At 53.4% G+C, this 20,898-nt stretch overlaps 1 protein-coding gene across 4 annotated transcripts in view; it reads right to left on the bottom strand.

The window, feature by feature from the left end:
- The window catches only part of htt (huntingtin), a 50,435-nt gene extending 29,704 nt beyond the window's left edge, over positions 1-20,731 (bottom strand). For all 4 annotated transcript variants that reach the window (XM_056587039.1, XM_056587037.1, XM_056587038.1 and 1 more), the window contains exons 1-24: positions 20,106-20,731; positions 19,614-19,673; positions 19,320-19,399; positions 18,539-18,677; positions 17,651-17,792; positions 17,028-17,206; positions 16,119-16,323; positions 14,361-14,438; positions 13,420-13,838; positions 10,879-11,002; positions 10,452-10,567; positions 10,128-10,239; positions 9,382-9,519; positions 8,622-8,780; positions 7,812-7,909; positions 7,091-7,230; positions 6,927-6,990; positions 6,511-6,611; positions 5,874-6,020; positions 2,215-2,335; positions 1,702-1,847; positions 1,214-1,395; positions 435-664; positions 150-276 (exon numbers count right to left, since the gene is read on the bottom strand). In XM_056587039.1, coding sequence (XP_056443014.1) covers positions 150-276; positions 435-664; positions 1,214-1,395; positions 1,702-1,847; positions 2,215-2,335; positions 5,874-6,020; positions 6,511-6,611; positions 6,927-6,990; positions 7,091-7,230; positions 7,812-7,909; positions 8,622-8,780; positions 9,382-9,519; positions 10,128-10,239; positions 10,452-10,567; positions 10,879-11,002; positions 13,420-13,838; positions 14,361-14,438; positions 16,119-16,323; positions 17,028-17,206; positions 17,651-17,792; positions 18,539-18,677; positions 19,320-19,399; positions 19,614-19,673; positions 20,106-20,264 — 3,466 coding nt within the window. In that variant the 5' untranslated portion in view covers positions 20,265-20,731. The remainder of the gene's footprint in view (positions 1-149; positions 277-434; positions 665-1,213; positions 1,396-1,701; positions 1,848-2,214; positions 2,336-5,873; positions 6,021-6,510; positions 6,612-6,926; positions 6,991-7,090; positions 7,231-7,811; positions 7,910-8,621; positions 8,781-9,381; positions 9,520-10,127; positions 10,240-10,451; positions 10,568-10,878; positions 11,003-13,419; positions 13,839-14,360; positions 14,439-16,118; positions 16,324-17,027; positions 17,207-17,650; positions 17,793-18,538; positions 18,678-19,319; positions 19,400-19,613; positions 19,674-20,105) is intronic.
- Between the last annotated feature and the right edge of the window lie 167 nt (positions 20,732-20,898).

The raw sequence follows: 20,898 nt of genomic DNA on the forward strand, positions 1-20,898 counted from the left end.
TGTGTGTGTGTGTGTGTGTGTGTGTGTGTGTGTGTGTGTGTGTCAGTCTGTGAGTGAGTGTGGGGCAGTGAGTGAGTGAGAGTGAGTGAGTGTGAGTGAGTCCGTGTGTGTGTGTGTGTCCGTGTCCCTGTGTGTGCGTGCGTTCGTACCCGTGCTGGGCTCGCTGCCCTTCTTGGGGCTCATGGGGGTGATGCTGGGCTCGATGGGGTCCTTCTCCTTCCCCTTCCTCCGGATGGGGCTGAGGGAGGGGGTGTTGGCCAGCGAGGGCAGGGTGGCCTGCGGGGGAGGGACCGAAACACAGACAAAGCACGTCAAACACTACGGCGCTATGCTGCGTTGGTTAACGCTCGGACGTATGAAAGTCGGAGTTGGAAACGCGTCATCTCTGAGCGACGTGCGTCCAGCGGCGGCGATGGGGGGGGGAGGGGGGTTACCTTGACAGCAGGTCCGGGGGGCGTGTCGTCCAGCACGTGGGCGCAGATGTTGAGCACCTTGAGCAGGTGGGAGAAGAGCTGCTCCAACATGGCCACCAGGGAGCGCTCCGACAGCGCGGCCCAGGGCTCCTCCGGCTTGTGGGCGGGGCCGCCGGCGTTGGGGCCCGCCCCGCCCGCCCCCCCCTCCTCCTCCCCGGCCCAGGGGCTGCGCATGCACTTGGGCGCGGCCGCTGAGGAGGCGGTACCCACGGAGACGGGGTAACCACGGAGACCGGGGTTAGTGTGATGGCTGTGGTTCTACAGAGGGCGGAGGCCTGATGCACGCAGTGCCATCCCAGTAGACACTGGGATGGCATCCCAGTAGACACTGGGATGTCCCTGCATAGATCAGACTCACCCACTATACAGGCCTACACATGACTCCTTCCTGAATTCATTCATTCATTCACTCATTCCTGAATTCATTCATTCCTTCCTTCCTTCCTGAATTCATTCATTCATTCCTTCCTGGATTCATTCCTGATTTTATTAATTCACTCACTCCTTCGTGAATTTATGCATTCACTCCTTCCGGAATTCATTCATTCCCTCTTTCCTGAATACATTCATTCATTACTTCCTGGAATCATTCATTCATCCCTGATTCATTCATTCACTCCTTCCTGATTTCATTACTGAATTAATTCATTCACTCCTTCCTGAATTCATTCGTTCATCCATCCCTAGATTCATCCATTCATTCATCCCTTCATCCGTCCGTGGACAGGGTGGTGACCTACCGGCGAGCAGGCTGCCGGCCAGCAGCAGGGCGTCCTGGTGGGCCGACAGGTCCAGGGGGAACCAGGCCGACGTCAGCAGGGACAGAACCATGTTGGCCACGCCCACCGTCAGGGTCCTCCGCTCGGGCTCCGGGGCCGCCGAGGAGCCGGGGGCCGCGGGGGCCCCACCAGGCTGGGACAGACTGCAGGACGGAGGGACGGGTTGAAGAGTGGAGGGACAGACAGACAGACAGACAGGGACAGGGACAGAGAGAGAAAGAGAGAGACAGAGACAGAGAGGCAGAGAGAGAGAGACAGGTTGAAGAGAGAAGAGTGACAAGAGAGACATAGAGGCAGAGAGAGAGAGACGGGTTGAAGAGAGAAGAGTGACAAGAGAGACAGACAGACAGACAGAAAGCGAGGGTGAGTGAGTGAGTGAGTGAGTGAGTGAGTGAGTGAGTGAGTGAGTGAGAGAGTGAGATAGTGAGAGAGGGCGTGTGTGTACCCACCTCAGCGTGCGGCTCCGGGCGCGGTTCAGGCCGGAGCGGGAGGAGTAGCTGGCGCTGGAGCTGACGTAGCCGCAGTGCCAGCCGGTGCTCCAGCTGCACACCGGGAAGGTGGAGGCCAGGAGACACAGGGCCTCTACGCACCCGAACTACACACACACACACACACACACACACACACACACACACAGAGAGACACACACACACACACACACACACACACACACACAAAGAGAGAGAGAGACACAAAAAGAGACACACACACGCACACAAAAAGAGTGAGACACACACGCGCAGAGAGACACACACAAAAAGAGAGAGAGATAACACACACACACAAACACACAGAAAGAGACAAACACACAAACAAAAAGAGAGAAACACACAAACACACACACACACAAAAAGAAACACACAGACACACACAGTCATTAGCGTTCAGCGCAGCAGCTTCTGTTAGGGACGTTGAGTCCGTTCCTAGGAGGTGGAGGAGGAGGACCTCAGGGCTTGTCTTACGGTGAGGTATCTGGAGGTGGACGAGGTGAGGGCGTGGGACACGGCCGTGACGACCCTGGACAGGTTGTTCTCCATGGTGACGTCCGACAGGCCCGTGGACAGGTCGTAGCCGCGATACGTCCTGGGGGAGGAGACGGGAAGCTCAGGACCTCCAGCGGGTTGAAGCTTTAAAGCAGGGGTTCTCAAATGGGGCGTACCCCTAGGGGTACTCTGGAGTACTGGAGGGGGTACCCAGACAATTGAAGGAAACTATAACGGAAGTCAATCAACCAAAGACGAGTATCTGAATAACTCAGTTTGAACCACGAATAAAGACAGAAATCCAGCACTTTACTTTTTCACAGTCATCTGTTATTACTAGCTAAACATCTATCGGGATGTATCCAATAATATGTAACCCTAACCCTATTGCAGAGTAGCTGCAACCTCGATATTATTGGTATGGTGGGCTATTTAACGGATACCGTACCATGCGTTACCCTGTGAGGGGGAGGGGCTCTGTACCTGGTGACGGTGTTATAGTGGGAGGGCTTAGGGTACCTGGTGACGGTGTTATAGTGGGAGGGCTTAGGGTACCTGGTGACGGTGTTATAGTGGGAGGGCTTAGGGTACCTGGTGACGGTGTTATAGTGGGAGGGCTTAGGGTACCTGGTGACGGTGTTATAGTGGGAGGGCTTAGGGTACCTGGTGACGGTGTTATAGTGGGAGGGGCTCTGTACCTGGTGACGGTGTTATAGTGGGAGGGCTTAGGGTACCTGGTGACGGTGTTATAGTGGGAGGGCTTAGGGTACCTGGTGACGGTGTTATAGTGGGAGGGCTTAGGGTACCTGGTGACGGTGTTATAGTGGGAGGGCTTAGGGTTACCTGTGACGGTGTTATAGTGGGAGGGGCTCTGTACCTGGTGATGGTGTTATAGTGGGAGGGGCTCTGTACCTGGTGATGGTGTTATAGTGGGAGGGGCTCTGTACCTGGTGACGGTGTTATAGTGGGAGGGCTTAGGGTACCTGGTGACGGTGTTATAGTGGGAGGGCTTAGGGTACCTGGTGACGGTGTTATAGTGGGAGGGCTTAGGGTACCTGGTGACGGTGTTATAGTGGGAGGGGCTCTGTACCTGGTGATGGTGTTATAGTGGGAGGGGCTCTGTACCTGGTGATGGTGTTATAGTGGGAGGGGCTCTGTACCTGGTGACGGTGTTATAGTGGGAGGGGCTCTGTACCTGGTGATGGTGTTATAGTGGGAGGGGCTCTGTACCTGGTGACGGTGTTATAGTGGGAGGGGCTCTGTACCTGGTGACGGTGTTATAGTGGGAGGGGCTCTGTACCTGGTGACGGTGTTATAGTGGGAGGGGCTCTGTACCTGGTGACGGTGTTATAGTGGGAGGGGCTCTGTACCTGGTGATGGTGTTATAGTGGGAGGGGCTCTGTACCTGGTGATGGTGTTATAGTGGGAGGGGCTCTGTACCTGGTGACGGTGTTATAGTGGGAGGGGCTCTGTACCTGGTGATGGTGTTATAGTGGGAGGTGGCTCTGTACCTGGGTGACGGTGTTATAGTGGGAGGGGCTCTGTACCTGGTGACGGTGTTATAGTGGGAGGGGCTCTGTACCTGGTGACGGTGTTATAGTGGGAGGGGCTCTGTACCTGGTGACGGTGTTATAGTGGGAGGGCTTAGGGTACCTGGTGACGGTGTTATAGTGGGAGGGGCTCTGTACCTGGTGACGGTGTTATAGTGGGAGGGGCTCTGTACCTGGTGATGGTGTTGTAGTGGGAGGGGCTCTGTACCTGGTGACGGTGTTTATGTGGGAGGGGCTCTGTACCTGGTGACGGTGTTATAGTGGGAGGGGCTCTGTACCTGGTGATGGTGTTATAGTGGGAGGGGCTCTGTACCTGGTGACGGTGTATAGTGGGAGGGCTTAGGGTACCTGGTGACGGTGTTATAGTGGGAGGGGCTCTGTACTTATGGTGGGCTATTTAACGGATACCGTACCATGCGTTACCCTGTGAGGGGGAGGGGCTCTGTACCTGGTGACGGTGTTAGTGTGAGGGGCTCTGTACCTGGTGACGGTGTTATAGTGGGAGGGCTTAGGGTACCTGGTGATGGTGTTATAGTGGGAGGGGCTCTGTACCTGGTGATGGTGTTATAGTGGGAGGGGCTCTGTACCTGGTGATGGTGTTATAGTGGGAGGGGCTCTGTACCTGGTGATGGTGTTTATAGTGGGAGGGGCTCTGTACCTGGTGACGGTGTTATAGTGGGAGGGGCTCTGTACCTGGTGACGGTGTTATAGTGGGAGGGGCTCTGTACCTGGTGACGATGTTATAGTGGGAGGGGCTCTGTACCTGGTGACGGTGTTATAGTGGGAGGGGCTCTGTACCTGGTGATGGTGTTATAGTGGGAGGGGCTCTGTACCTGGTGATGGTGTTATAGTGGGAGGGGCTCTGTACCTGGTGACGGTGTTATAGTGGGAGGGGCTCTGTACCTGGTGATGGTGTTATAGTGGGAGGGGCTCTGTACCTGGTGACGGTGTTATAGTGGGAGGGGCTCTGTACCTGGTGACGGTGTTATAGTGGGAGGGGCTCTGTACCTGGTGACGGTGTTATAGTGGGAGGGGCTCTGTACTGGTGACGGTGTTATAGTGGGAGGGCTTAGGGTACCTGGTGACTGTGTTATAGTGGGAGGGGCTCTGTACCTGGTGACGGTGTTATAGTGGGAGGGGCTCTGTACCTGGTGATGGTGTTGTAGTGGGAGGGGCTCTGTACCTGGTGACGGTGTTATAGTGGGAGGGGCTCTGTACCTGGTGACGGTGTTATAGTGGGAGGGGCTCTGTACCTGGTGACGGTGTTATAGTGGGAGGGGCTCTGTACCTGGTGACGGTGTTATAGTGGGAGGCCTTAGGGTACCTGGTGACGGTGTTATAGTGGGAGGGGCTCTGTACCTGGTGACGGTGTTATAGTGGGAGGGGCTCTGTACCTGGTGACGGTGTTATAGTGGGAGGGGCTCTGTACCTGGTGACGGTGTTATAGTGGGAGGGGCTCTGTACCTGGTGATGGTGTTGTAGTGGGAGGGGCTCTGTACCTGTTGACGGTGTTATAGTGGGAGGGGCTCTGTACCTGGTGACGGTGTTATAGTGGGAGGGGCTCTGTACCTGGTGACGGTTTTATAGTGGGAGGGGCTCTGTACCTGGTGACGGTGTTATAGTGGGAGGGGCTCTGTACCTGGTGACGGTGTTATAGTGGGAGGGGCTCTGTACTGGTGATGGTGTTATAGTGGGAGGGGCTCTGTACCTGGTGATGGTGTTATAGTGGGAGGGGCTCTGTACCTGGTGATGGTGTTATAGTGGGAGGGGCTCTGTACCTGGTGATGGTGTTGACGGGGGCTCTGTACCTGGTGACGGTGTTGACGGGGGCTCTGTACCTGGTGACGGTGTTATAGTGGGAGGGGCTCTGTACCTGGTGACGGTGTTGACGGGGGCTCTGTACCTGTTGACGGTGTTGATGGGGGCTCTGTACCTGGTGACGGTGTTATAGTGGGAGGGGCTCTGTACCTGGTGACGGTGTTGACGGGGGCTCTGTACCTGGTGACGGTGTTGACGGGGGCTCTGTACCTGGTGACGGTGTTGACGGGGGCTCTGTACCTGGTGATGGTGTTGACGGGGGCTCTGTACCTGGTGATGGTGTTGACGGTGAAGTGTGACGGGGGCTGGGTCTCGTGCATCAGCAGCTGCAGGTAGACGGAGCTCTGGTCCCGGGCGATGGCCACCACGGGGTCCGCCTGGCCCTGGTCGCAGTCGAAGAACAGCCGCGGCACCAGCCTGGGGGGGGGGGGCGGGGGGGGGGGGGGGGGCGGGGGGGGGACGAGTGGAATATAAATAACTTGAGTGAAGGTGCGTTCACCCCACGTTCGCCGTGAATCCATACAAAGTCAGTGCAAAGACGTGTTGAGAGGCGACTTCTCCACCCGATAAAATTGTGGCGTGAATGAATGAACGCTGCGTGGCAAACCAGCTGGTTCACGCGTATTTCGCTTGACAAGAAATATTTGATGTTTCCCGCGAAATTCGCTTTGAGGCTTGACGCTTTGTCGTGTCGGCCTATCAGCGTTCACTCCCTGAAGTCCAGATTGAACCGCAACAAAAGTATTCGCTACCGTTTGCGGACTCCCGGAGCGCTATATCTGTTTGATATAATATTACGGCCAAAAGCTGTGTGCGCTGGCGGATGATGTTATAAATCCTTAACGCCTGCGTTGGGTTCTCCGACGTCTCTGGTACTTCTACAACAAGTGGGGGCGCGAGCCAGTACCTGCTGATGATGGAGGCGGCCACGTGCCTCACTCTGTGGTCATCGTCTCCCAGCAGGTGGATCACCACACTGTTCAGGACCCGGTCCTGCAGACACAGATGCTGGAGGAGGAAGCAGAAGGGGAACAGATTAATTAGAGCAAGGCGGACCGGAGACGAGACATGGAAATGAGGCTCATCGCTCTGATTAGATTCACTGTTATGGGAGGAGCTCCTTGTGCAGTCGACAGAGAGAGGACCAGGGGGTCCACCCACTATGTTGGTCTCTCCTTCACTGTGTGTGTGTGTGTGTGTGTGTGTGTGTGTGTGTGTGTGTGTGTGTGTGTGTGTGTGTGTGTGTGTGTGTGTGTGTGTGTGTGTGTGTGTGTGTGTGTGTGTGTGTGTGTGTGTGTGTGTGTGTGTGCGACCATCACTAACCCCAGTGTAGTGATGGTCTCCTTTGTGTAATGCTTCAGTCTTCCTCTCCAGGTAGTTCACTAACCTAGAGGAGCAGGATTAAACAAACGATCAACCTCGAGTCCATACACGTCGTCTACACATTGATGCCTGATCACAGGACACGACGCAAGACGACGTCGTACCGGAAGTCCATCTCGGCCAGGGTCTCCAGGAGCTCCGTCCTGACCAGCCAATAGGAGCAGTCCCTCAGGGCTAGGAGGTTGATGAGCAGCTGCAGGCCCAGCTCGCTCAGAGTGCTGCTGCAGAGCGTCATGAGGCAGTGCTGCAGGAACACCCAGGGGGGGGAGGGGGGGTTAGCCACACACACATCCACGGCTGGGGGGCCGGGAGGCACACGGTACCTCACGATGGGCGACACACGGCCCACGATACCGAGGTTTACTCGATTCTGCGATAATCAATATATTGTTAGACAATCCTATAACTGTGTACATCATGATATATGTCTAAACGAGGAATACAAAATGACCGTGAAAAGGTCAAGTGCTTTATTCACGGTCCATACTGAGTTTTTGGTCACTCAACTTTGGTTAGTAAACTTCCGTTCAAGTTTCCTTCATTCATGTGTTGAGCGCAACTAGTGCGGGAAATCTGTTTAGAGCGCCTTTTATTAATTAAAATATCGATATTTGGGGCAATATTTCCTGTCTAACTCTTCTTGGACAAAGCCTGAAAATGCTAAATAAATCCCCCCTCATTTTTTATATTCCATCACTATTTGGCGCCAGTGTATCGATTCTCGTACCGCACGAAGAAGGGCTACGATATATCTCTGCATCTATATTCTGTCCCACCCCTACACAGCAGTGAACCACAGCCCCCCATCGGCCCACAACCCCTCACCCTGACGGCGGAGCAGGCCAGCTTGCAGGTGACAGACGACTCGTCCTTCAGGGTCTTCTGGAGCAGAGGCACCAGGTCCACCAGGGACAGAGGGTTACCTGGAGAGGGGGCGGGACACGGGTCAGCCCCACTCAGGAATGGATCAGAGACGGCAGGAGCCACAGTGGGCTGCACGATATAAAAGATATAGAATTGTATCGTGATATTTTTTATTTTCTGCGATATTATGCGGCATTGGCGACGCATGGCATTCAGATTTGGTTTGCACTCGTTATACAGAGCTCTATGATGGTCAATTAAATGGGAACATGTAGTAGTGGTGTTGCCTTTTGTTGTGGCAACAATTGCAAGGCGCTCTCGTTGTTTTTGGGTCAACGTCGTCTTTTCTGTAACCAAAATAAATCCATACAAATGTCGTCGTTCTCATTGGAATCAAATCTGTTTGCTGGCTCATGCTGAAGCTTTGTTCTAGGACTAGCGGGGGCTGTCTGAGACTGCTTCGGTTGTCTGATCATAAACTGATCACCATGATGAGTGATCGGTGGCTCTCCGTCACTCCCTAGCAACAAACTGTATCCAAGAACCCTTCAGTTTAAGTAAACTCAGTTATATATAGTTGGATTATAGTTAGACTTCTCTTGTAGATTAACTCAGGGGAAAAGGAGAACTGTCAATTGGATAAAAAAATGAAATAAAAAAGAAGATCTTTTTGATATCACGTATCGCGATTGCGATACGAAAACGACACATCGTGCAGCCCCGAGTCCCGGGTACCCCATCGACGCCCCGTCAGGGGGGGCGGGGTCGTACCCGTTGCCTTCTGCACGCCGGCCAGCCAGCTGTGCATGTTGTAGCGCGTCTTGATGAGCACCGCCTGCAGGATGGCCCCGCAGAGGATGGCCGTGGCCCCCCGGATCTGGGGGTCCGCGTGGTCCACCAGCTCCAGCACGTCACTGATGTACTGCTGCTCTGTAGGGGGGGGAGGGGGGGGAGGGTCGCAGCGTCAGGGAGGCACCGGGCTGGGGGGGGAGGGGGGCTAGAGCTGTACCGATAGCGATACCGATACCGATACCAGTATCGGGAGTTCCTCCGATACTGCCTGGAATGCAGTATAGGTATCGGCGTACGCAAGTCTATGGGCCGATCCGAAGCATCACGTGACTCAGTAACCACACGGGCAGAGAACATCAAACACTACGGTGGGATGCTGCGGTCGTTACCGGTCGGAATGGAAAACGCATCATCCCCGACCGTCGTGTGTTCGAGCTACCGAGTCGGAAAAACATGGATGCTTAGCTAAATGAATACAAATGTATTATTATTAAAGATTATGAATTTAAATAATCTAGTTCCGCAAAAAATCGAAATTGTCGACAATAAGTGAAGCGACTTTGCATTGCCGTCAACGTAAAAGAGCCACACACACACACACACACACACACACACACACACACACACACACACACACACACACACACACACACACACACACACACACACACACACACACCACACACACACACACACACACACACACACACACACACACGGTGACCCCGGGGGGCCGTACCGTCGGCCGGGACCCCGCCCAGCGGCTCCAGGTACAGGGCGTTGAAGAAGGCCTCGGGGAGCAGAGCGGCCGCCGCCCCCACGCAGCTCACCGCCAGCGCCTTCACGCTCACACGCACCTCCTTGTCCGGCACCAGACCTGGGGGACAGCGAGCACAGGAAATCTGTTCAGAGCGCATCATTTTATCAAATGAAATATCGATATTTGGGGCGATATTTCCTGTCTAACTCCTCAGGAATAAATAATACAAATTTAAAAAGAAATATAAAAATATTATATTGATATTTGACGCGAGTGTATCGATTCTCGCATCGCACGCGGAAGGGCTAGGCTATAACGCGCTATCGATATTTTGTCCCACTTCTATTGCCGCGGTCTTACCCAATCAATGAAAACATAGTCTTCCTGCCATGTCATTACACAGTGATAAAGTGCGCCTCTGTATAACATTAGTTATAGTTAGAAGAATGGAGGTCTTTTATTTTTTGGTATTGGCAGGGCAGGTTGGCTGGTAACCGGAAGGTTGCTAGTTCGATCCCCGGCTCCTCCTAGCGGAGTGTCGAGGTGTCCCTGAGTGAGACGCCTCACCCTGACTGCTCCTGACGAGCTGGCTGTCGCCCTGCGTGGTCGACTCCACCGTCGGTGTGTGAACGTGTCCATAAATGGTTTTAATTCGCTTTGGATGACAGCGTCTGCTAAACCGCCCGAGTGTAAATGTAAATGGTGCTCATTATGCGTCTGCTCACCCTTCTTCTGTCCAGTCAGGAGGAAGGAGGCGGAGAGGAGGCGGACACAGTGCACCAGAGGCTCCGCCCCCTGGTCCGTGTAGTGGCCAATAGGACCCTTGATCCTCGAGGGCTGGGCGGGAACAAAAGAAAAGATGCACTCGGATAAGACGTGATGGCACTTTGATCCAGTCTCTGAAGGGACCAGGTCTAGTCCCAGTACATAGTCCCAGTAGGGCCCAGGTCTAGTCCCAGTATCTAGTCCCAGCAGGGGACCAGGTCTAGTCCCTGTATCTAGTCCCAGTAGGGGACCAGGTCTAGTTCCTCCATGCCTGGTTCTCGTACCTTGTTCTCCGGTTCGGGTTCTGTCGGCTCTTCCTTCGGTACGAAGCGGTCCACACTGCTGTCCGAGCCCTGCCTGTTGTGTCCTCTGCCGTCCAGCAGGTGAGGCTTGCTCAGAGCTACGCGCGCGCGCACACACACACACACACACACACACACACACACACACACACACACACACACACACACACACACACACACACACACACACACACACACACACAACACACACACACACACACACACACACACACACACACACACACGAGGAATGGGTTAACCTAGTGATTGTTGGTTCTATGAACATCCTTACTGCACCAACAGAGATATATTGTTTTTTCTCTTTCTTCAGACAAATGTACTCATTGGGTTATTGGGTTATATTGGATTAAAGCGTCTGCTAAGTGCCCTGATAGTAACTGGGACCCACCCAGTATGGAGTGGGAGAAGGGTTCTGGGGGGTCGCTGTGGACGGGGGCGGTGCCGTCGTCTTCCTCATCCTGCAAGGTTCCGATCTGCATCCCCGAGTACTGGCTGTCACTGCCGTCCAATACCTGGGAGAGAGACACAGAGACAGAGAGAGAGACAGAGACAGAGACAGAGAGAGACAGAGACAGAGACAGAGACAGAGACAGAGATACAGAGACAGAGAGACAGAGACAGAGAGAGAGACAGAGAAAGAGAGAGAGAGACAGAGACAGAGACAGAGAGAGAGACAGAGAGACAGAGAGACAGAGAGACAGAGAGACAGAGAGAGAGAGAGAGAGAGAGCAGAGACAGAGAGACAGAGACAGAGACAGAGACGGAGAGACAGAGAGACAGAGAGAGAGAGACAGAGAGACAGAGAGACAGACAGAGAGACACAGAGACAGAGACAGAGACAGAGACAGAGAGAGAGAGAGAGAGACAGAGACACAGAGACACAGAGACACAGAGACACAGAGAGACAGAGACACAGAGAGACAGAGACACAGAGAGACAGAGACACAGAGAGACAGAGCGACAGAGAAAGAGAGAAAGAGAGAGGCACTTAGTGACAGCTACGAGAGTCTTGCTGTTGAAATCCCACCCCCATGCAGGAAGAAGCACAAAATATTCAGGGTTGTAGCCGGCTAGCTAGCTAACCATCTCTGAACCGGAGGACAGGTGGGACTGGGGCTGGATGGGTTGAAAACAAACATACTGAACAGTTCAAAGGAGACAAAACAACCTCTCCAAAGTCATGCTCGGATCAAGGAAACTGGACGGAGCCACCAAACGTCTCACGGGTAAAAGTAAAAGCTTAAGGACTGGAAGCACTCGACAGCTCTCGGGGGGCACGGGTTCTGCTGTCAAAAGCAGGAGAAGTACGCAGGCTTTTGATCCAATACAGGCTGAACAAAAGCCTGTGGCGCATTCAGAAACAGAACAAACTAACCCATCACTAACCAGGAGCCGGGGGGTGGACATCAAAAGGGGGAAGCTATCATGCTTCTACAAACCAGATCTTCTCTGCAAGCCTCTAAGAGTCAGATGCTGCCTCGGTTTTTCCGTTCAAAAACCAGCAGAGCATCACAGCACCTTTACAACACACTGGGACCAGTACTGGGACCAGTACAGCGTCAGTACTGGCGGGGCCAAGGCAGCCATCATGAGGACCGCAGGATGGATGGAGGGGGGGGGGGGGGGGGGGGGTGCATCGGGTTCAACCAACGAGGAAGTAGGGGGGGATGGTGGGGGGGGGGGGGGGGGAGGAAACGGCAATAGAAAAGCAAGCTACTTCTGATCAGTGAAACAAGTGTCCAATCGGCTGACCTGGTCACTAGTGCTAGAGGAGGTGGCAGAGAAGGAGGAGGAGGAGGGGGAGGGGGAGGAGGGGGAGGGGGAGGAGGGGGAGACGGGGGAGGAGGGGGAGGGGGACAGGGAGACGGGGGAGGAGGGGGAGGAGGGGGTGCCGGCGGCCGAGGAGGTGTCGCTGTCCGTGCCGTCCGGCCCCTCGGTGGACGTTGGCGAGAGCGAAGGGGGCGGCAGCGCAGTCGCCCGCGGCAACTGAGAACGCAACTGCGACAAGGCGAGGGGGGGGGAGGTGAGATGGGATGGTGGGGGTGGGGGGGGGGGGGGGGTCCAACACCAGACGTTAGAATGAGCAGAGCGTGCGGGGTTCAGAAGCAAGGCACTAGATCAGAGATTTAGACACATTTACAGATATACATTTTGGGGATTTAGCTTTTATCCGCAGCGACATACAACCATTCGTCACTCATTCACACACCGACGGCGGAGTCAGCCCCGCAGGGCGACAGCCAGCTGGTCAGGAGCAGTCAGGGTGAGGCGTCTCGCTCAGGGACACCTCGACACTCAGCTAGGAGGAGCCGGGGATCGAACCAGCGACCTTCAGGTCACCAGCCACCCCGCTCTGCCTCCTGAGCTACTGTCACAGATTGACCCCCGACTTTAGGCCAGGAGTTAAGCAAGCGTTCTCTGCTCCCAGTCTTAAAGACATTTGTGTCGATGGACCTCAAGTTAATCACCATTCTGAGGTCTCCGTTTCCCAGGCAACGCTTAACGAGACCACGGGAGAGGGTACAATTAATCTGATCGCTCTCTTTGGCAGGCATTGAGATTTACTCTTTCCTCTCCACACTCAATTAAAACGTACGGCCTGACGATTCAAAACACACACACACAGACATGGACCCCATTACACACACACACACACACACACACACACCCCCGAGTACAGACACACAGACAAAGACCCGATTACAGCCGGAGACACACACACAGACACCATTAGACACACACACACTCAAGTACAGACACACACCCACACCCAAGTACAGACACACACCCACACCCAAGTACACACACACACACACACACACACACACACACACACACACACACACACACACACACACACCACACACACACACACACACACACACACACACACACACACACACACACACACAGCGTGCTCTCCACTGACCAGCTCCGCGACGTCCGAGGGCGTGACGGCCGAGTCCGGCCCCTCCGTGGTCGTCTGGGATGAGTCGCTGGGCGCCAGCGAGCAGTCGCCGGGCTCCGCCCCCCCACCGCCGTCCCCCAGCGGCCCCCTATCGGGCGTGGCGCTCTCGGGCGTGGTGTAGTCCGCCGTCTCCGGGGTCACGTTGGCCCCCCCGCTGGAGCTGCGGCTGAGCATGTCCTCGTCGGGGCCGCTGGGGGACTCGGGGGTCCCCGAGGGGGAGGTCCCGGCCCCGCCCCCGCCCCCGGCCCCGCCCCCGGCCTGCTCCGCGGCGCTGAGGTCCACCGAGTCGCCCGGCTGCAGGCTGTGCTGGGAGGAGCGAGGCTGCTCCGTGATGATGTCCGCCTGGGGGGCCGGCGCGCTGTCGGCCCCCACCACCGCCGCTGGGGACGGGGAGAGGAGGAGGAGAGGGGGGGGGGGCTTTAGGAGACAGGACGGAGGACGCTACTCCCCACACGGGGGCAACAACCTGTCGGCCAATCACAGCGCCACAGAGACTGATGATCCATGAAGGCACGGCCGCTCACCTCAACAGAGAACTGTACCAAGAGGAAGATCACCGGATCTACTACTAGCTGCTTCATACAGGTCTCTGTTGAGGTGAGCGGCAGCGCTTTCTCTGGCGCTGTGTTACTTTGGACGGTTGTGTTCGTCTGTCTGTGGTTGTGCACATCTGTCTGTGGTTGTGCACATCTGTCTGTCTGTTCGTTTGTCTGGATTCATCAGACCGTATTTGTTAACGGGTCATTATGTGACAGAGTCACTATCGTTGGTGAGGGTACAGTAAAACAACAGGATACACCTGTGGACCTTTCCTTGATGTTGATCTCCCTCCCTCTCTCCCCCTCCCCCTCCCTCCCTCCCTCCCTCCCTCTCAGAGGCCAGGTGTGAGGCGAGCCTCTCACCTGTGAAGGAGCCAGAGGGGAGGTCTGCTCTCTCGGGGTCGTCCTCCAGCCCGTCCTCCTCCCCAGACAGCATCTTGCCTGAAACCAAGAGGAGCTGTTCACTGGACCGAGCAGCAGACACACACACTGCTGATACACACACACACCGCCGACACACACCGCTGACACACACACACACACAGCTCACACACCCACACACACAGGAGCCCAACGCTCACAGGTTAGGGTTAGTAGAGCAGGAGTAAGAAGAAGAGTAGAGAGAATCAGGGATAAAACTAGAGGCACGTAGGGTTGTATTGGGTTATATTGAAGAGATGTGCTCTGATTATAACTGACCAAATGTCATACACACACAGCTAGACAGACACGCACACCCACACATACAAAACCCAAAGAGAGACATACACGTCACACACCCACAGACAGAGACACACACCAACCCACTGAAAGAGAGACACACACCCTCAGACAGAGACAGACACACACATAGACAGAGACAGACACACACACACACAAACAGACACACACCCACTGAAAGAGAGACACACCCTCAGACAGAGACACACACACACACACACACACACACAGAGAGACAGACACACACCCACAGACAGAGACAGAGACACACAAACACACAAACAGAGGCAGACACACACCCACACCCAGACAGAGACACACAGAGAGACACACAGAGAGACACACACACACACACACACACCAACGTAGACCAATCACCTTTCTGCTTCCTGGGGACGAGGGGACTGCAGGCTGCCCCCCCCCCGGCTGGTGTGTTAGGAGACAGTGAGCAGAAGAGGAAAAGAGAAGAGAGGCAGTGAAGAAAAGAGAGGACACTAAAAGCTCCAGCAGCTTTCTGGCCCAAAAGGAATCCACCGTAGTAAGATCGATGGAGGGACGGGTTAGAAAGCAGAGAGCCGAGATGCAGAAACCTTAGCAGGGGGTGCAGGCACTCATTAAAGAGCTTAGTGGACAAACACCTTAGCACAGTATGGATTAGTTATTACGGAGCTACGATTCAGCAGCCAACTAATCACTTAAGGCTTCAGATTGTTTTAGCAAATGGCCTTTTTGGACTGCTTACCGTGTGGAAATACAGGCTAAGTAATCCAAGATGGCCAAATGGCCCAAAGGAAGACTTCATCCCTGTTTGGTGACGTCCGTGCCATTACCCGACCGTAGCGGAAATGTTTGGGTGATGCCCATACCATCCGTACAGAAAACTGATGGTACGAACGTCACACAAACATCACCCAAACATGTACCGGGCATGTTTCGGTTTGTGTGACGTCTGAGCGGATATGTTTGCGTGAGGACCGTAGCATCAGCCGTCTGTACCGGACATGTTTTGGTGACGTCTGTACCATCTGATGGTACAGACGTCACCCAAACATGTCCGGTACAGAAAGCTGATGGGTCCCGACGTGACGCCATGATCTAAACTGCGTTAAACATGGACAGACATCACCCATGATTGGGTGAGGCAGGCAAGACCCAAACAAGTCCTGATGGTTCAAACATCAGCCCTGTGTGGGTGATGCACCATCGGCTGCCGGTACCTGAAAGCTGCTGGGTCTCACCGTGACCCCATCTTCTAAACTCCGTTAAATAAACCCGTCCGATAAAAGGGCCCGACGACTCCATCACCAACCCTTCCCCTCTCTCCTCCCCCCCAACCCCTGCTGTGCCACCTGGCCTCCCCCCCCCCCCCCCCCCCCAACGTCCGACGTTCACCGTGTTTACCGATGAACTCCCCGATGCTGCCGGAGCGCGCGCGGCCCTCGGCGTCCTGCCGGAACACGCCGGCGTGCGGGATGCTGCCGGGCGTGATGAGCATGTGCAGCAGCTCCGGGGGCGGAGTCCGGAACATCTGCTGCAGCAGCTCCAGCGCCGCCGTGACCACGTTGTGGTCGCGGTGCTGCGTGTAGTGGAGGGTCAGCTCGTACACCTGGGGGGGGGGGGGGGGGACGCACATTAACCGTGAGGCGTTTAGCCGACGCTTTCACACAATGAGTCACAATAAGTACATTTGTCAGAAGAAATAGAAACAACAATATGTTGTTCAAAGTGAAAGTGAAACAACAATATATCTCTGTCGGTACAGTAAGGATGTTCATAGAACCAAGTGCCAAGCACTAACTATCACTAGGTTAACCAGTTCCCCGTATACAACAGAGATAGCTAGGATAAGATGCTACACAACGCCAAGTACTATTAGTATATCCGATACAGAGCTAAATATAACGTGATGATTTGGAGTATTTCTAGATCAAGTGTTGGATCAGGGACATTCACTTTCACTCATTAGGTTCTGTAGCGATATATCTATCCATCTATCTATCTTAAGTGCTAGAATTTGATTTAAATTTAAAGCAGAAAGACCATCCATCATAGGTGAGCGTGCTACGCTGCGATCGCGGCTGTTACGAGAAGTTCTGCCCCGGCTCACTTCTGACCAATCACGGCATCCCAACCCCTGATTGGTCGGGGTTATCCGTCCATCCTGTCAATCACAGGTACGGGAACGCAACCCATGGCAGAGGTAGGAAGGGGGGGCGTGAGGGGGGCGGGGATCACTAAGAGCGCCCGCAGTAGGCAGAAACGACCCGCAACACGCACACGCCGTCGCTCGCGTCCACCGGAGTACCGAACCTGCAGCAGCTGCTCCGGCGTGGGCTGGACGTCCACCTCCTTCCTCATCACGCCGAAGCTGCCCTTCAGGCTGGGCCCGTTGATGTTCTGCTGCAGCAGCGGCAGCAGGTAGCGCAGCGTCAGCAGCACGCCCAGGATCAGGTGGCTCGGGTGCTCCTCGTCCACCGGCACCAGCAGGCCTGCTCAGGGGGGAGGGACAGCGCGTCAGACCCTCTCTCTCGCTCTGTGTCTGTGTCTGTGTCTGTGTGTGTGTGTGTGTGTGAGTGTGTGTGAGTGTGTGCGTGTGTGTTAGCCACACAGGTCTTCGAGAAGATAAACTGGTCACCGTGTTGAGATAAACTAAAATCCTGCACCGTGCATCGTATTCTTTGTTAAACAAGCTGTTGGAACCTGGCTGAGTGTTGGATTGTTTTTCAATCAGTGAGTGTGTTAGTTTGTGAGCGTGTGTGTGTGTGCGCGAGTGCGTGAGCATGCGTGTGCCAGTGTGAGACTGTGACACTGAGAGACTGTGAGACTGTGAGACTGTACGACGGTACGACTGTACGACGGTACGACGGTACGACGGTACGACTGTACGACGGTGAGACTGTGCGGGTGAATGTGTGTGTGTGCATGTGTCTCACCCAGCAGCACGTTGAGCAGCCAGGTGTAGAAGTAGCTGGGCCGTCTGGACTGCTGACACACGCTCACGGCCGAGCTAGCGGCCGTGCGTCGGATGGTGGGAGAGCTGACCTTCAGGTTGGCCACAAACGACTTCAGCAGCACCTGCAACACGGACGCCATCCACAAGGGGTTCGATCAGGGTGGAAACAAGGGCCGCTACAGGGTGAGGTCATATTGATATCACCTCACTCTGTTATATCTGTTGATCCCTAAACACTCTCTTTATTAACTAATATCTACTTTCCGGGCATTTAGCAGACGCTTTTATCCAAAGCGACTTACAATAAGTACATTTGTCAGAAGAAAGAGAAACAACAATATAACTGTCATTACAGCAAGGATGTTCATAGAACCAAGCACTAACAATCACTAGGTTAACCCATTCCCCGTATACAACAAAGATAGCTAGGATAATAATAATAATAATAAATTAAATTTATATAGCGCTTAATATGGTACTCTAAGACGCTTTACATATTGCCCTGTCAAAACTATGTAACAGACATAATAAAACAGACTAGGATTAAAAGAAAAAACAGAGGTTAAACATGAAGAATTAGGTGGGAGTTAGGTGGGGAAGGCTAGTGTAAAAAGTTATGTTTTGAGTGCAGATTTGAAAGAAGAGAGGGTTGGAGACTTTGATGTGGGAGGGGAGTGAACTCCAAAGGATAAGACGCTACACAATGCGAAGTAATATTTTTAAGTGCCAGGACGTACGACATACAATGTATCAACCAAAAGATAAACGCTCATTTCCACAGAGCCTCATTGCAATCAGGCCCAGAGGACTTTGACCTTCGACCCACCACCGCAGTGTTGCGTGTAGCTCCATCCCCCGCGCCCGTTACCTTGATCTCCCCGTCGTTGGCGAACTGTCCGAGCGCGGCCATGATCTTGGGCATGGCGGCGGCGAGGGTCTCCTGCACCGTCTCCTCCTGGCGTTTGGTGATCCGGGTCAGGCAGGGCAGCAGGTTCACCAGGTAGGGTCTGGGGACGGCCAATCAGAGGACAGCGGACGGCCAATCAGAGGACAGGGGACGGACGCGTGAAGCAGTGGGGGGGAACTTTTGGTCTCAACTAGAGATGCTCCTATAAAAAAAAAAATCCTTCCTGATTCTGATTCCTGAACTGTCGGCCGATACCGAGTGTATACTGATACAGCGTCTAGCGTTGTAGTTATTGATAGCACTTGTTCTTATTGAAGGGTTCCGTTATGATGACAGCGATGTAAGGTCGGTTCACTTACTGACTACAAAAGATTTTTTCATTTACATTTATAATCTATAATTATAATAATACATTTGTATTCTTGTCGTTATGCGTCCATGGATCCATGTTTTTCCAACTTGGTAGCTCGAACGCACTTATGTCGGAGATGACGCGTTTCCCATTCCGACTTTACGATTCCGACCGTTAACCAACACAGCTCAACACCGTAGTGTTTGATGCTCTCAGTAGTAAGTGAGCTAGTCACGTGATGCATCGGATCGGCACATGGACTTGCGTACTCTCCGATACCCAATGCTGAATTTTAGGCAGGATCGGAGGAACTTCCGATACTGGTTTCCAGACAGCTCTCGTCTCTACTCCGCTCTACAGGATCCGGGGCGCTTGTGTGTGTGTCCATACCTGCACTTCTGTGGCCTGATGAGGTGGGCGAGCTCAGCGAACCTCCAGAGAGCCGCCCTCAGGCTCCGCGAGGCCCCGTTCTGCACACAGCACCACCACACATCAGCACGTGGGCGAACTGGTCAATTCACCCGTTCATCCACACATTCGAACGATCGAACGATCGAACCAGCGACCTTCCGGTTACCAGCCAACACTCTCTGCCTCCTGAGCCCCATGCCACGCCTAATAAGGATAGTTAATATTTTCTGAATTTAAGAAATCGAATTAACTAAATGGTTTAGGAGTGTCTACCTTCTTAATCTCTTTGTACAGCTCCAGCTGGAGTCTGGGGAGGTTGGAGTCCATCAGAGCCTGAGGAAGGAGCAGGAGAAAAAACCTTGTCACCACATTTACATTCAGGGCGTTTGTAAGACACTTTAACCCAAAGGGACTTACAGTAAGTACATTTGACAGAAGAAAGTGAAACAACAATATCTCGCTGTAGGAACAGTAAGTATGTTCAGAGAACCAAGTGCCAATGAACCGTGAAGTCATCCGTTAAAAAAAAAAAAACACTACTATAGAATGTATTGTTACTTTCAAGTTATGGAAATAGATAGTTTCCCTCCTCATTAGAAATGTTGCACTTGGCTTAGCTCCCTCTACTGGTGATTACATAAAGCCCACGAGAACTTGATCCCTGATCAATAGGGCCATAGTAGCATAATGGACACACTGTATAGCATTTACATCTCATCTGAACGTGATACAGACGTGATGGGGACAGAGTTGCGCGCCGCTCACCTTTATGATCTTGTTCAGGCACTCGTCAGCCACCATCCTGACGTCCGATTCGCTGTCGTCGCTGCAGAGAAGAAACATCTCCATGGCGATGCCAAGCAGCTTTTGGAACTCCGGAGAAGTCCTGATCCCAGAGACAAAGTCCAGACAGTGAGCGGACATAGTACGCACACTGACCCCTCCTCACGTCTAAAACTCTGATCTACATCTGAATACACTGCACTGAACACAAGGTGTAAATAATGTCTGCATTATACAGGCAAGATATTATACAATTATTCCTTGATCCAAATAAAAAAATTCCCAACTACAAATTAAAGGATAATTACATTTACGTTTAGGAGACGCTTTTATCCAAAGCGACTTACAATATGTCAGAAGAAAGAAAACAAAATATGACTGTCGGGACTCGGTACAGTAGCAATCACTAGGTTAACCCATTCCCTGTATATAACAGAGATAGCTAGGATAAGAAGCTAAGTCCTATTTTTAACAACAAGTCAGCAACACATGAACCATTTGCTGTGCAGTACAGCATTATCAGTATTAAAGGGGTTTGAGTAAACACGTGAAACAAACACCCTTAGTGTATTTAATCGAACACCAAGTTTGAAACCCATTGGAACGCTGGTAGTATCTTCGGTTAGTAGTTCAATTAGAAAGCGAGACAGGTCCTACCTCGAGATGGGCCCTACAATGTTCTCGCATACTCGTAGCATGTGTGACGCGGGCTTCTAGTGGCAGCAATGCTCCTTTTCCTGGGGGATGGAGAAGCGGAAAACTAGAGAGAGGGGGA

Source organism: Gadus chalcogrammus, chromosome 3, assembly GCF_026213295.1.
Source record: "Gadus chalcogrammus isolate NIFS_2021 chromosome 3, NIFS_Gcha_1.0, whole genome shotgun sequence".
NCBI lineage: Eukaryota > Metazoa > Chordata > Actinopteri > Gadiformes > Gadidae > Gadus > Gadus chalcogrammus.